The sequence below is a fragment of the Antechinus flavipes genome, chromosome 6 (assembly GCF_016432865.1).
Source record: "Antechinus flavipes isolate AdamAnt ecotype Samford, QLD, Australia chromosome 6, AdamAnt_v2, whole genome shotgun sequence".
NCBI lineage: Eukaryota > Metazoa > Chordata > Mammalia > Dasyuromorphia > Dasyuridae > Antechinus > Antechinus flavipes.
The window spans coordinates 256,192,284-256,204,996 of NC_067403.1; the positions used below are offsets into that span (position 1 = coordinate 256,192,284).

The window sequence follows — 12,713 nt, forward strand, 5'->3', positions numbered from 1 at the left end:
CCTCCCCCTCTCCCCTTGACTGAGAGGTCTTAACCTGCGAGCTGGACTTGTCCCTGACAGAGACTCCCCTCCACGAGATCCCAACCAGTGGTGCTGACCGCCCCGCCCCTCCCCCCAGTAATGGGGCGAGCTGAATGGCCAGGAAGTCATTCTTTGCCAGCCTCAGTTTCCCGCATCGTGGCACTCTCTGGGTCAGTGGGAACGAGCCTAATCCCTTCTCCTAGGGTCAGTCCACAGAGTCCAAGGAAACCTCCATCCCCTCGAGCAACCTTTCAACCTAAGCAAGGCCGGGGCTCGGAGCCCTTCACGTCCAGGGTGGGGGACGTCATCCAGAAATGAGGAAACTGAGCATCCGAACGCACAAGGGGGTGAGCTCAGCGAGATAGCTCTCCCGGGGGCGGGGCCGGCTGGGACACGCCCTTAAGGCAGAAGACCCGCCTACCTCTGAGAGCCTGAGCAGACTGACCGTCCTCGACTTTGGTCTGCGCATGTCCAACTTGGCAGGCAAGGGAGAGGAAATTGATCCAGGCCCGCTGCCCCCACGCCCTCAGTGCGCATGCTCGGTTGCTGGGCAGGCTTTAGGGTCGCGTCCCAACACTGCCTCGCCCCATCTCCTCCCGGACACTTCCCTCTCCCGCCCCTGGGTCGGTCGAAGAAGTTGCACTGGGGATTCATCACGTTTCCCTGAGGAGCTTTAAGGCAACTTCTTTTCCTTCCCCCAAAGACCAAAACCTTACGCCTGTGACGCGCACACGCAAGCCCAGAAACCAGTAGTTTTCGTACGCATGCGCCTCCCGGGGCGCGGCTGACTTTTTTAAACAAACTTTGGGTGGACAGGCCTGTGTGAGCCCACCAGTGCGCGTGCGCCGAGCTGTCACTCTGGCTCCAAGATCCCAAAGCGTACCGGAAGGGGGCGCCTCGGGACAAATCGCCTCTTGGGAAATCCCTGTGCAAGCTACCCCGCTGGGGGCGCCTGGAGCTCTCCCTCCCCGCCCCCCTCTCTTCCCCCCCCCAGTCTCCTCCCTCCCCCTTCCCCCCCCACAAGGGCTGCCCCTGCCATAGGGCCTGTGATTTCATGGAGCCAGCACACGCGAGGGCTTGGACAGGGTTTATTAGTCAAGGGTAAAAAGAACATGGCGTCAGCAGCCCCCCTCCCCCCCAGCCCACCCCATTTAAGGCACTTGATTGGGGGGCCCGGCCCAGGCTGCCCCCGGAGCCTTCTACATGTGAAGGATGCTGGTGTCAGGTGCAGAGAGAAAGGAAGGGGGCAGAACCTGGCCCACAGCCAAGGCCCGGGGTGGGGCATCCCGATGAACCTTGCTCCCCCATGGGGGGGGAGAGGACCAGCATGGCTCCCTCGTCCGCCAGCCCTCTACCCCAGGGTCCAAGGAGCCATCAGTGGGGGGAGCTGCAGGTAGAGATGGAGAAGGGGGAGACAGCCCCCCAGCCCCCCTTCCTCAGGAGTTAATGCTTTTACTTAAGCACCTCCAAAAGAGAGAGAGACGGCGGATAAAATACTAAAACAGGGTTCACGCCTCCCACTCCAGCGAGACGGCGCCCCCAGAGAAGCTCAAGGGGGTGGGAGCAGCATCGGGGTGTTCGGGTGGAGCGTGTCCCCCGTGGGCCCCCGGCCCCTCTTAGGAGCTGATCTGACTCAGGAAGGCCTGTAGGTCCATATCCCCCACAGAGGGGAAGACTTCATCCGCTCCCAGCAGACCGTTGGCCAGCCCCGAGGGCCCCGAAGGGGCCGGGCCGGGCTCAGGGGGACGCTGAGGCCCCGTCATCAGGCGGGTGATGGACTCGGGGTACTCCATCAGCATGGGCTCCCCTGAGGGCCCGGGGCCTTCAAGGGAGCCCGTGATCCCCTGGTTCAGCAACTGCTGGAACTCGGAGTTATCGATGGCCGCGAGGTTGGCGTAGGTGCTGTCTGGGTCCCCCAGGAGCTCGGTCAGGTCCCCATCGGTATCAAACTGCAGGCCCAGCATGGCATCGGACAGCATTCCCTCCCCGGACTGGGGGAGCTGGGGCAGGGCCGGGGTGGGGGCTGGCGGGGCTGGGGCCGGGCCCAAGGAGGGGGCAGTGGTGGGGGCGGGGGCCAGGGCTGGGGCCGGAACCTGGCCGGAGGCAAAGACCATGGGAGAAAACTCCTCCAAGTTGATGGTACTGAGGGACGGGGGGAAGTAGGGCTGGGAGACGGAGGCGGGCAGGCCGGGGAGGACACCTGCGGGGAGCGACGGAGACAGAGATGAGTGACAAAGGCCGAGACACCGTGGCCTAGGGGCGTCCTCCCACCCCGCCGGGGCGACTTCCTGAGAAGCCAGGATGGTCCGAGGGACCCTTACCTGGGGGCTTGGCGGCAGAGGCCGTGCTGCTGCGGGAGGGCACCGCGATGCGCCTGGGAGGCGCCCAGGCATCCGAGTTGCCTGCAGAGGGAGAGGCCGAGTTAGCCCGCGGAGCCCCCCAGCCTCGCCCCCAGCCCCCAGCCCACCGTGGGGCTCACCAGTGAAAGGACTCGTCTTCATGATGTTCTTAAAGGTGCCCAGCGTCCTCTTGCGCTTCTCCTCAATCCGGTGGCGGTCGTCTGGGGGGACGAGAAAGGCTCACTGGATCCCGCGTCCCGCTTCGGCAGCCCCCCCCATGCAAGCATGTGGCCTGCACCCCACCTTCCCGAGAGGCCTGGAAAGCGGAAGGGAAGGGGGCGCCCTCATTCTGCTCCTCTCTGCCCATGGTCGCGGCTCTTCTGGAAGTTGTCTCCTTTCCCTGTGCCCCCCATCGCCCCCAGCCAGCCCAGATCCCCAGGGGCTCGAGATGCCGGGTGGAGGCGCTCACCCCCAAATCTAGACCCAGAAGATGACAGGACCCAACCCACGGGGAAGAGGGCGGCTCGAGGCGGACCACCGGGGGTCGCCCAGAGTGGGGGGGGCCCACAGAGTCCAGATGGGAGGATGTCGTGGAGGGCGCCAGGACTCGTAGGGGGAGGCGTGAGAAGCGAGAACAGACCTGGGCTCACACCGGCAACTGTGGCGCTTTGGCCACACAGAGCTCGGGGCGCCCAGAGGCCGTCCGCAGCGGGTGGAGATGGGGCCAGAGTGCTGGCCCCCCTGAACTATTGAGTGGAGGCAAGTAGGAAGCCAAGAGAGTGGCCCCGGGAGGAGAGGGCAGGAAGCCCTGGGGAGGGGGCACGGACCCTGGCCTGGCCAAGAGCCTGAGGAGACAGTGGCGGGGGGGGGGGGGGGGGGAGGAGAGAGCTCCCCCACTTCTAGGCAGGCTGCTCTAGGAACCACCTGGCTGTGCCCCCCCACCCCCAGCCTCCCTCCTCCTTCCAATCTCCCTCCTGCCCGGTCTGTTAACCAGCCTCCAAGGAGTCCCAGGTCCCACTGTTCCCAGCCTCGGGTTCTAGTGAACCTCTGAGCGCTGATTCAGTATCTACTTGGTGCAAGACCCGGCCTGAGGCCCTGGGAGACAGATAACGCCTCCCTAAGGCAAGCAGCGGGAGGAAGGAAGGCCCCCATGATGCGGGTGGGCCTGGGGCTGCAGCCTCCGCCTGGCCCCCCCCCTTCTCCCCTGCCTCCCTTAAGTCCTGTGCCCCTGCACGTGCCGCCATCGCCTCCCGGACTCGGGGTCCTGAGAACAAAGGACAATTTTCTCCCCTGAGACCGAGGACCACGGCTGCTCTGGGGGCGTTTTATAGGCGAGGCTGCGGGGGAGCGAGTGCGAGGGAGAAGATGGAAGACAAGGACCAAGCAGATCAAAAGCGGCCACGTGACTGCGCGCACTTCCTCCTCTGCATGAGCCCAGGCCGGTCTGTGGGGGGGAGGCCGGAGGCCCCAAGCTCGGGGGCAGCTGAGGCTTCCCTGGGGAGCGGGACTCCAAGTCCCTGCCCACGGGGACAGTGTGACAGGAGGGCCCTCGGCCCGGACACCGGGGAGAAGTCCGAGACGCCGCGACTGAGCAGGATCTGGGAAGGTGACAAGTGAGCGGAGAGGACAGCCGAAGAACCGAGGGTCTGCCTGGGACCCACCCAGCACCCGAGGGCATCGTCCCCGCCGTGACCGCCCCCGAAACGACAAGTCCACACCCAGCTTCAGCAGCCTGGCAGCGGGCTCGGAGGCTCAGGACCCCACGCACCCAAAGGGGGAGGCCGGCCTCCATCCTCCCCCACCTGCACTAGTGGAACGTCGCTGGGCAGTGACCAAGAGGACCAAGGGTGACCTGAGACCTGGCGGCAGAAAGCGGGGAGGGGGAGCCGTCCTGACGTCCTCGCCGCGGCACAAGGACGGACCCGGGGATGTCGCCGCGACGAGGGAAACCTTCCCGGACCAAGTGAGCTGAGAAAGGAGCCTCAAGAGCCAGCGGGGGGATCCTCCCGCAGGAGCTGAACGAGATGAAGGCTCCTCCCCAGACAGACTCGAGGTGAGCTGGGAGGGCAGACCAAGTCCCTAGGATTGGGGGGCCCTCCCCAGGAGGGAGGGCAGAACAAAGGCGGGAGAGCTGGGGAGGCAGAAGGAGGGTGCGAATGAGGAGCTGCTGCAAGCTCAGGGGCCGGGGAGTCCCAGTCAGACAATCAGCCTCCAAGCCTGTTTCTCCCATTGTCCCCTTCTCTCCAATCCCAGCCTCCCCGGGGCCGGCTCTCGGTGTCCCTGCTCCAGCCCGTCCCCCTCAGCCGCCAACGCGGCCTTCCTCCAGTGCCCGCAGGTCTGAGCCGCTCCCTGCCCTGCTCAACAACTCCAGTGACTCCCCACTGCCTGGGACGGCGCTCCTTACCCCGGAGCCAGGACTTGGGTGGGGAAAGTTCTAATTTCGCCAGAGCTTCCTTCCTAATCCTACGGGTTTTACTCCGGTGCCGAAAGCTCTTGTCCCCTGCAGGCCGCGGCCCCCGCGAGGGCCCCCTCCCACCTCCCAGCTCGCCCCCCAGCCCCGGGGCTGCGCCTCCCTCCTCCCCAAACAGTAAACGCCACAGAGGCAGCTTCCCCGGGTCTCTGCCGGGCACACGGGCAGACTGACTCAGAACCCCCGATGCCAGAGGGGCCGGGGCTTCACCAGGAGGCGGCAGGGCCTCCGGGCGGAGGAGGCGAGAGATGGGTTTGACGGAGGGAGGAAAGCAGCTGGCTCTGGGGAGGGGGTTCCCCAAAGTTTGGAGATGGAGGGGTGAGGAAGGAGGAGAGAGGAAGAGGAGGCCGGAGCTGCCCAACTCCCCTGCACAGTTGGCCGAGAAGCTCGTCCAGGGCTGGCCATGCCCCAGGAAGGGGACCAAGGGCTGGCAGAACGTTCCTTCAGCCCCACTGGCAGGAGAGGCCCGCCCCGTACCTGTGTCCGGCAGATACTGGAACTCCATGGGCTCGCTGAGCTCCCGGTCGGACGGGCGCCGGAGCTGCATGTGGACCCGCACGGGCGCCGCCAGGGCGGGCTCTGCGTACGGCGGGGTGCGGAACACGATGGCCACCTGCCTGTGCACGTCGGCCTGCGAGAAGGAGCCTCGCGCCTCCCAGCCCTGCCCCGTGAAGCACACCTCGATGTCCTCTGCGGGGGACAAGCCCAGGTGTGGCGGCCCCTGCCAGAGCCCACCACCGGCCACGCCCCCAAGGCCCCCCCTCAGCCGCGCCATCCCCGCCCAGGCCCACCCACCCCCGACCACGCCCCCGTCAGAACCCTCAGCCACGCCCCCGCGCCCACCACTGGCCACACCCCCAGCCCGAGCCCACCCTCAGCCACGCCCCCAGCCCACACGAACCTTTCTGCACCTTGTCACAGAGGAGGAAGATCTCGTCCCCTCCCAGACAGCTGCCCGAGTTTCGGTTCACGCGGCAGATCTTCAGCTCCGCGGTGTTGGGGGCCCCTGATGGTACGGAGAGAGTAAGAGCTGCTCCCTGCGAGGCCGGCAGCCCCAGCCCCCAACGTCACCCTCAGAAAGGACCCGCTCCACAAAGAACGGGGAACTGGGCGGACAAGCGGTGGTCCGAGGGGACGGAACATTACTGTTCTATACAAAATGACCGATTACAGAAAGGCTGGAGAGACTGACGGGGACTGCGGGAAAGGAGCAGGCCCAGGAAGACGCTGGACGGGGCGACAGCAGAACCTGAGCCGATCTACTATGAAAGGCTCCGTTCTTCTGGGAGGGTCAGGGATCCGAGGCAATCCCAGGAGCCTCGGGACAGACCCCGCCTCTGCATCCAGAGAAAGCTCTGAGGCTGAATGTCAATCAGCACATGCCTCTTTGCTGCTTTTTGGTTTTCTTCCTCCCTCCTGTGGGTTTTCCCTTTGGCTCTGATTTGTCCCGGTGTGTTGACAGTAACTCAGTGAAGGGGCTGCTTCCCAGGGCTTTGTGGGAATCAACTACTTGGGAAGCTCTGTGGAAACCTCCGAGTGCCCTGCAGAGCCCAGCAGCATCAGCTCTCCAAGCTCCCGTACCAAGCTGCTCTGCGGGTGCCTTTCTGGTCCTGTCTCCGCGGCAGATTTCTGGGCTCCCCCTGCCACTGTGAGCTCGTGGTGAGAGAGGGGGCTTCATTCTCTGTACCTGTACCCTACGGGGCTGCCCGGGCCGCAGCGCCATCTGAGCACTGGTGACAGGCAGAGAATGGAGCGGTGGCTCCTGTGCCCTCCCGAGGCCCCCAAGTCTCCTCCCATCTGTGACTGTGTCCGCTGTGACCCCTCCCCAGGTGATCTCAGCAGCTCTGATGGGGGGGGGGGGGGCGCGCGCTATCTCCACTCACTTACTCCTCAATCAGTGTGTCCGGCCCTCGTTTACACTCTTCTCCCCTGAGTTTCAGTCCTGGATCCCGAACTGCCTCCTGGGCATTTCCAACCCAGAAACCGCAAACAAGTCCCAAGTGCAATTCCTAGCCTTGTCCTCCCTCACCTGACTACTGCTGGGGTTGGGGGGGGAGGCGGGGGCGGGGAAGTGTTTCTCGCCTTCCCTTAGGCTCTCAATAATGGAGCCGCCTGCCAGTCTCCCCACTCCTCCCCCTACTGTCAAACGGTTGCCAAGTCCTGTTGGGATTCACCCCACCACGGTTCTCCCGTCTGTTCCCTTCTCCCCACAACCAGCCAGCCTTTGGCCCGTAACCATCCCCTCCCCATTGGTCATCTCTCGGGGTCCTCCTCACCGCTCCCAAGGCTCACACCCATCCGACGCCAACAACGCGCTCTGTCTGCTCTTTTCCTCTGCCTCTTGGCCCGGTTGGTATCCCTCTGTTGGCCCCCAAACCCCGGTCCCCTCTCCTCACAGTTACCCGTTTGCGTCTCACATAGAAGCTGGGATGCCTCCTAGTCCCCACACAAGGTGTAAGCTTTCTGAGGGCGCCAGGGCTCGGGCCTCGTCTTTCCATCCCCAGACCCGACACAAAATAGTTAAGCAGATCCCAAATCTGGGGCCGGAAAGGACCAGGGGAGAATCTCGAGGACAATCTCATGTTGCTGAGAGAGCGCGGAAGGTTAAGGTCTGCCCAGCGCCGCTCAGCTGCTGAGACTCGAAGGCTGGATCCAGGTCCACACCTCCCTGGGAGCAGACCCGCTCCTGGACACCGTCCTCCCTCGGCCTCATCCTCCACGGGGACCTGTCAGCCTGTGCTCCCTCAGCCTTATCCTCCACGGGGACCTGTCAGCCTGTGCTCCCTCAGCCTTATCCTCCACGGGGACCTGTCAGCCTGTGCTCCCTCGGCCTCTTCCTCCCTGGGCCTGTCAGCCTGTGCTCCCTCGGCCTCTTCCTCCTTGGGGCCTGTCAGCCTGTGCTCCCTCGGCCTCGTCCTCCCCGGGGGCCTGTCAGCCTGTGCTCCCTCGGCCTCTTCTTCCTCGGGGCCTGTCAGCCTGTGCTCTTCTAAGCATGAGTGTCCTAGACCATCTTTACTCTGCCTCTTGTGGTGACATCACTGCTCCCACTAACTCATGGCCCCCAATCCAGACGATGTCTCCGAATCCCCTTCCTCCAGCTCCACCCGTTAACACATATTTGTTTTCCCCACCAAGCCCCTGGGCCCCGACCTCCTGACACAAGCGTCCTCCCTGCCTCTCCCTGCCTCTCCCTGGCCCCTGGGATGGGTCCCCCAAGCGTCCCCTTCTCTCTGCACTCCGCCAGTAGCCCCAAGTCTCCTCCTCAGAAGGTCGCTCGAGGGCCCCTCGGACCTACGTGACAAGAGTGCCCGGAGAGAGCCTGGTCAGCCAGCCCCGGGTAGGCTCCTTCAGCACGGCCCTAATTCCCATGAGGAACTTGTTCACTGCATCAGGCCCAATGGACCCTCTGGAAGATCTAAGGAGAAATCTTACCCCCAGCAGATGGTAAAAGCTGCTCTTGGGGCCCGGGACCTGGGTTCAGATCTCACCCCCGAACTCTCTTTCTCCCATGATTTCCTGTTTGCCCAATCTAGAGCCTCGTCTGCATGGTGCCCCCGGCCCCATCCACACTGAGGTCTGCCCACTCCATCTCCTCCAGGAGTCCAACATCCAGCCTCCAAACCCTTCCTTTTCCAATCACAGCTTCCATCCCAGAAAGCACAAGTGTTCCCAGGCTTTTCCAAGGAGAAAAAATCCAGCCTCCCTGACTCTGCCCGGTCTGGCTCCAGCCCGGCCTTTCACACCTTCCCCCATTATCTACCTTCTGGCCGCACGGGGCCCTCCTGGCTCAGGGCACTTCTGATGCCCTTCGGGGCTAATGCAAAGTCTTCGCTGAGAGCCCCAGCCAGAAGCACTGCCCGCTTTGTCGCCAGTCCTCGGCGCTCCGCCCAGCCCAGCCTGCTGGGCACTCCAGTTACCTTCTCGGGAAGGCGGACGCCCCTTTGGAGACCCAGCCCGAGGTACCAGGCGGAACTTGCCGTGGTAGGGTGGACTGAAGTAACCACAGAAGCCCACTAACGGTTTGAGTCTGCTGCCCATCCCTCCCTCCGCTCATGGCCCTCCCCGCCCCCCACTCACGGTTGTCATAGATGGGATGGGAGAGGACCGGGGGCAGCACGAGGGGCCTGCCCGCAGCGTCCCGGATGGTCACTTGGAAGCAGAGCCGAACAGCATTCAGGTCATAGTCTCCGCGCTGCTCTTCCAGGGGCACTGTGGGAACAGGGGAGGGTCACGGGGTGACAAGGCCCCCACAGAGCGGGGGCCACATAGCGTCGCTGGGTGACACTGGCAAGGAGGCATGGCAACAGAGCAGGGAATCCCAGGCTAGGCCGACAAGGCAGCTGAGAAAGGCAAAAAGACGTTTTCAAAACGTGCACGTTATAAAGTCCAGAAAGCGACTCTGAAGGAGAGTAAACTAATTCAGGGGGGCTGCTGGGAGGCAGGACAGAGACTTGAGGGGCTGGAAGAAGAGGCAAGAGCTACCCGCCACGGCTCAGTCACGGAAAGGCCGTGGGAAGACGGGCACACTGGTGCATTGTTGGTGGAGCTGTGAAGTGACCCAGCCGGGTTTTAATTCACAAGGAAGCAAGAAAAGGGATTAATGGGTCGTGGCTTTTGTGCCCGGGAGCTGATGGGGAAGATTTCCCAAAGAAGGCAAAGAGAAGTAGGAGAGCCGACAGAAATCACACAATTCTAAGAGCTCTCGTTGCTTTAAGGAAGCAGGGGCCCTCAGTCAGAGAAGAGCCGAAAAGGTCAGTGGGGGCTGACTCGGCGACGGGGAACGGCCACGAGGAAGATCCAGAGAAAGGTGGGAAGATCCGGGGGGCGGACGCAGAGTGAAACCAGGAGCCCGAGAGGCCCCGAAGCAAGCCAAGGCCAGAGCGAATGAGCGGCGGGTGGGGGGCTGGGAGGGGCCTCCAAACTTGCCCCTGCAGAGCGAGGGAGGACCCCAGGACAGACACTGCTCCGCCAGGAGGAAAGGGCCACTTAGAAGGAAGTGGCAGCGATGGCGAGAAAGGATCCTGAACCACTGACGAGCAGCTGGAGGGGGATGGGGGGCAGGGCTGGGCTGCCGGGACCCTGGCCACGCTGGCCAAGGAGCCTCTCACCATTGAAGGGGTTGTTGTTGGTCTGCATGCGGTGGGCAATGGCCTGCTCCAGATCTCGCTTCTTCACACACTGAATCCCCAGGTTCTGGAAGCTAACACCTCACAGCTGTCAGCCTGCCTGGCCTCCCAGCCCAGGGCCTGCCCAGCCCCGTCCGGTCCGGTCCTCCTCCAGAAACGCCCACTTGTCCTTCCCGCCACAGCTTGGGGCCCCACTGACACTGCTTTCTCCTGGCTCCCCCTCCCCCAAATAAACTAAGCACTTCCCAGGACGCCAGCCTGGCCCCGACTGACTCCCCAGGGTCTGCGTGGCCCAGACCCCCGCTCACCTGTGGATGCAGTGGTCAGGGGAGAGGTCAGCCTCATAGAAGCCATCCCTGCAGTCCTTCCCCACCAACTCGTGAGGGTGAGGCCGGTGAGGGGGCTCCTTGGTCACCAGGGAGATGCGGACAGTTCCCGGGCCTGTGTAGCCATTGATCTGGGAGGGGGGAAGCTGAGTCACCCCCTCGAGAAGGGAAGGTCGGGGTCCGGCTCCTTCAAGGGGCCAGTGTCACCCTTGGAACTTGCCTTCGGGTAGGTAGGAGGGGGGGCTCTGTGTGCTGCTCCCCTTTCTTGGGAGGTGACGCCCTCCCGGTGGAGGTCCCCAAGGCAGGTCCCCTCTGCTAGGGATGTTGGATGGAGTTCCCTGACCCGGTCCCCTCTGGTGGGAGGCGAGGACCCTGTGGGGAGGCTGGTGGGGCTTCCTGACCTAGTCGCCCCGCTGGGGACCCCCTGCCGGGGGTGGGGTGTGTTCGGGGCTCACCTTGATGGTGGGGTGCGTCTTGGTGGTGTCCGTGCTGCGCTCCCCGGGGATGCTGCCCGCAGACCGGCCCTCGCACTTGTAGCGGAAGCGCATCCCCCGCTGCTTGGGCTGCTCGATGATCTCCACGAAGGGGCCCCGGGCCGGGGGCGAATCTGGGGGGGCGGAGGGACGCGCGTACACGCCGAGCTCGGGACCTCCGGCTCGGGCCCCCCCAGTCCTCCCCTCCGGACCCACTCCAGCCCCCCCAGCGCCGCCCCCACTTACCCGAAGCGAAGAGCATGGGTAACAGGTCTGAAATGAGGAGGGGGCACAGGGAAAACTGAGTCAGGCGCCTCCCTCCCCTGGCCAATCCCCCTCGCCCCGCCCCGGGAGGGGGGACGGTCAGACAGACCTTTGGGCCGGCCCGCCCAGGCCCCTCCCGCCCTCCTCCCCAGAGGCAGTCAGAGGTCATGCTCACCCTCCATGGCCAGGGTCCTGGGGGCGGGGCCGGGGTCGCAGCTGGAGCCCCTGCGGCGCGGCGCGCGCGCTACGCCCGAGCCATTCGCCAGAGGCGGAAATGCGCCGCGCGCACTCGCGGCGTCACTGCTCGGAATGCGGGCCCGCGCCTGCGCACCAGAGCGTCTCAGGCCGCGCGCGCGCTGCGCGCACCCGCCTGCGGAGGCGGGGAGGACTGAGTGCGCAGGCGCGTGGGAGTCGCCGCCGAGCAGGGCAAGGCCTTGAGGGGCAAGGAGGCTTCGAATCCCGGCCGGCTTCACAGTGCTTTAGTTTAAATCTTTTTCTTCAGCTCTTCAAATCGCTTCTGCAAGACGTCACGGACCCAGTTCCCACCCAAGGCGGGTTGGGCGGGGCGGGTAGGGTAGGCCGCCACCCTGATTGGCGGAGAGCGCGACGCAGCAACGTGCTTACGTCATGCGTCCGCGAGAAGCACGTGGCCCCAGGACGCTCCGGGAGGAGCGAAAGGACTGTCCAGAGCTGGTGGGTAAAGAAGGCCGGCTTTATAAAAGCTTTTGCCCCTGCGCGCAAAGCACTGCTCCCGCCGGAATGAGAGAGAAGACGCCCAGGGAAGAGCCCCCGGGATGCTTAGGGGGCACGGCAGAGCAGAGCTCGACACGAGGGGGCACAAACGGTATCGGTCTCGGATGTTGAGCCGCTGGACGCCGCTGAGGGGTCCTGGGAGTTCGGGAAGGACCTCCCTCCGGTGTAGCCCTGGCCCCTGCCTCCTTTTTCCTTTTACCTTGCAAAGCCAGGTTCCCTTTATTCTTTGTTCCATAGTCCTGGAAAAAGCCGTCTACACTTGGCTCCTCCACCCTCCCTCCTGGAAAAGGCGTCTACACTAGGTGCCTCTACTGTCCCTCCTGGAACAGACCAGCTTCGCTGGGCACTCCACTGATTCCTTCCACTTTCTTTTCCCCTTATAATGGAAACTGCTCTTCCATTAGTTACTAATGACCCCTTGTGGCCTTTGCCCTCTCATTCTCCTTGACCTCTGCAGCCTGGACGCTGTTGGTCACTCTCCCTTTGAAACTCTATTCTCTATAGTTTGGGAGGATCACCCCTCCCTCCTCCTCCCTGGTACCTTGTTCTGTCTGTGGTTAGATCCTCTTCCGGATCACATCTTCCAACCTTAGGCTCCCACTGGGCTTAAAATTAATGGGAGCCCATCTTTCCTCCCCCCATCCCACCTTCCCTTCCCCCAGCCTCTCAGGCTTAAAATCCAAGAGGGATCCTGGATCCCCTCCCCCCCCCCCACCATAGATATCCAATGAGGTGATTTTACTTTTGCCACAGTCTCTCCAATACACCCCCATCTCCAAGAGGGCCCCGCCCCTGGGGCAGACCCCATCACCTCACACCTGGTGTCCCCCCCTTAATTCTGATCCCTTCCTCTTCCGTGTATATTTTCTCTCTATATAGCTTGTTTGCTTGTTATCCCCCCATTAAACTGTGAGCTCCTTGAGGTCAGGAAGCATCTTTCA

General features: G+C 63.7%; 1 protein-coding gene across 2 annotated transcripts; it reads right to left on the minus strand.

Moving 5' to 3' along the window:
• Nucleotides 1–1,095: 1,095 nt before the first annotated feature.
• On the minus strand, nt 1,096–11,331 carry RELA (RELA proto-oncogene, NF-kB subunit). 2 transcript variants are annotated; one of them, XM_051965586.1, is made up of 11 exons: nt 11,195–11,331; nt 11,002–11,028; nt 10,738–10,889; nt 10,265–10,413; nt 9,939–10,030; nt 8,908–9,039; nt 5,732–5,836; nt 5,308–5,520; nt 2,501–2,581; nt 2,343–2,423; nt 1,096–2,221 (listed from the first exon to the last, which is right to left on the minus strand). In XM_051965586.1, exons 1-11 carry the CDS (start codon nt 11,199–11,201, stop codon nt 1,638–1,640), a joined length of 1,623 nt encoding a protein of 540 aa, XP_051821546.1. In that variant the 5' UTR covers nt 11,202–11,331; the 3' UTR covers nt 1,096–1,637. The 2 variants fall into 2 exon arrangements, with proteins under 2 accessions (XP_051821546.1, XP_051821547.1); XM_051965587.1 differs by lacking the exon at nt 11,002–11,028.
• Nucleotides 11,332–12,713: the final 1,382 nt, after the last annotated feature.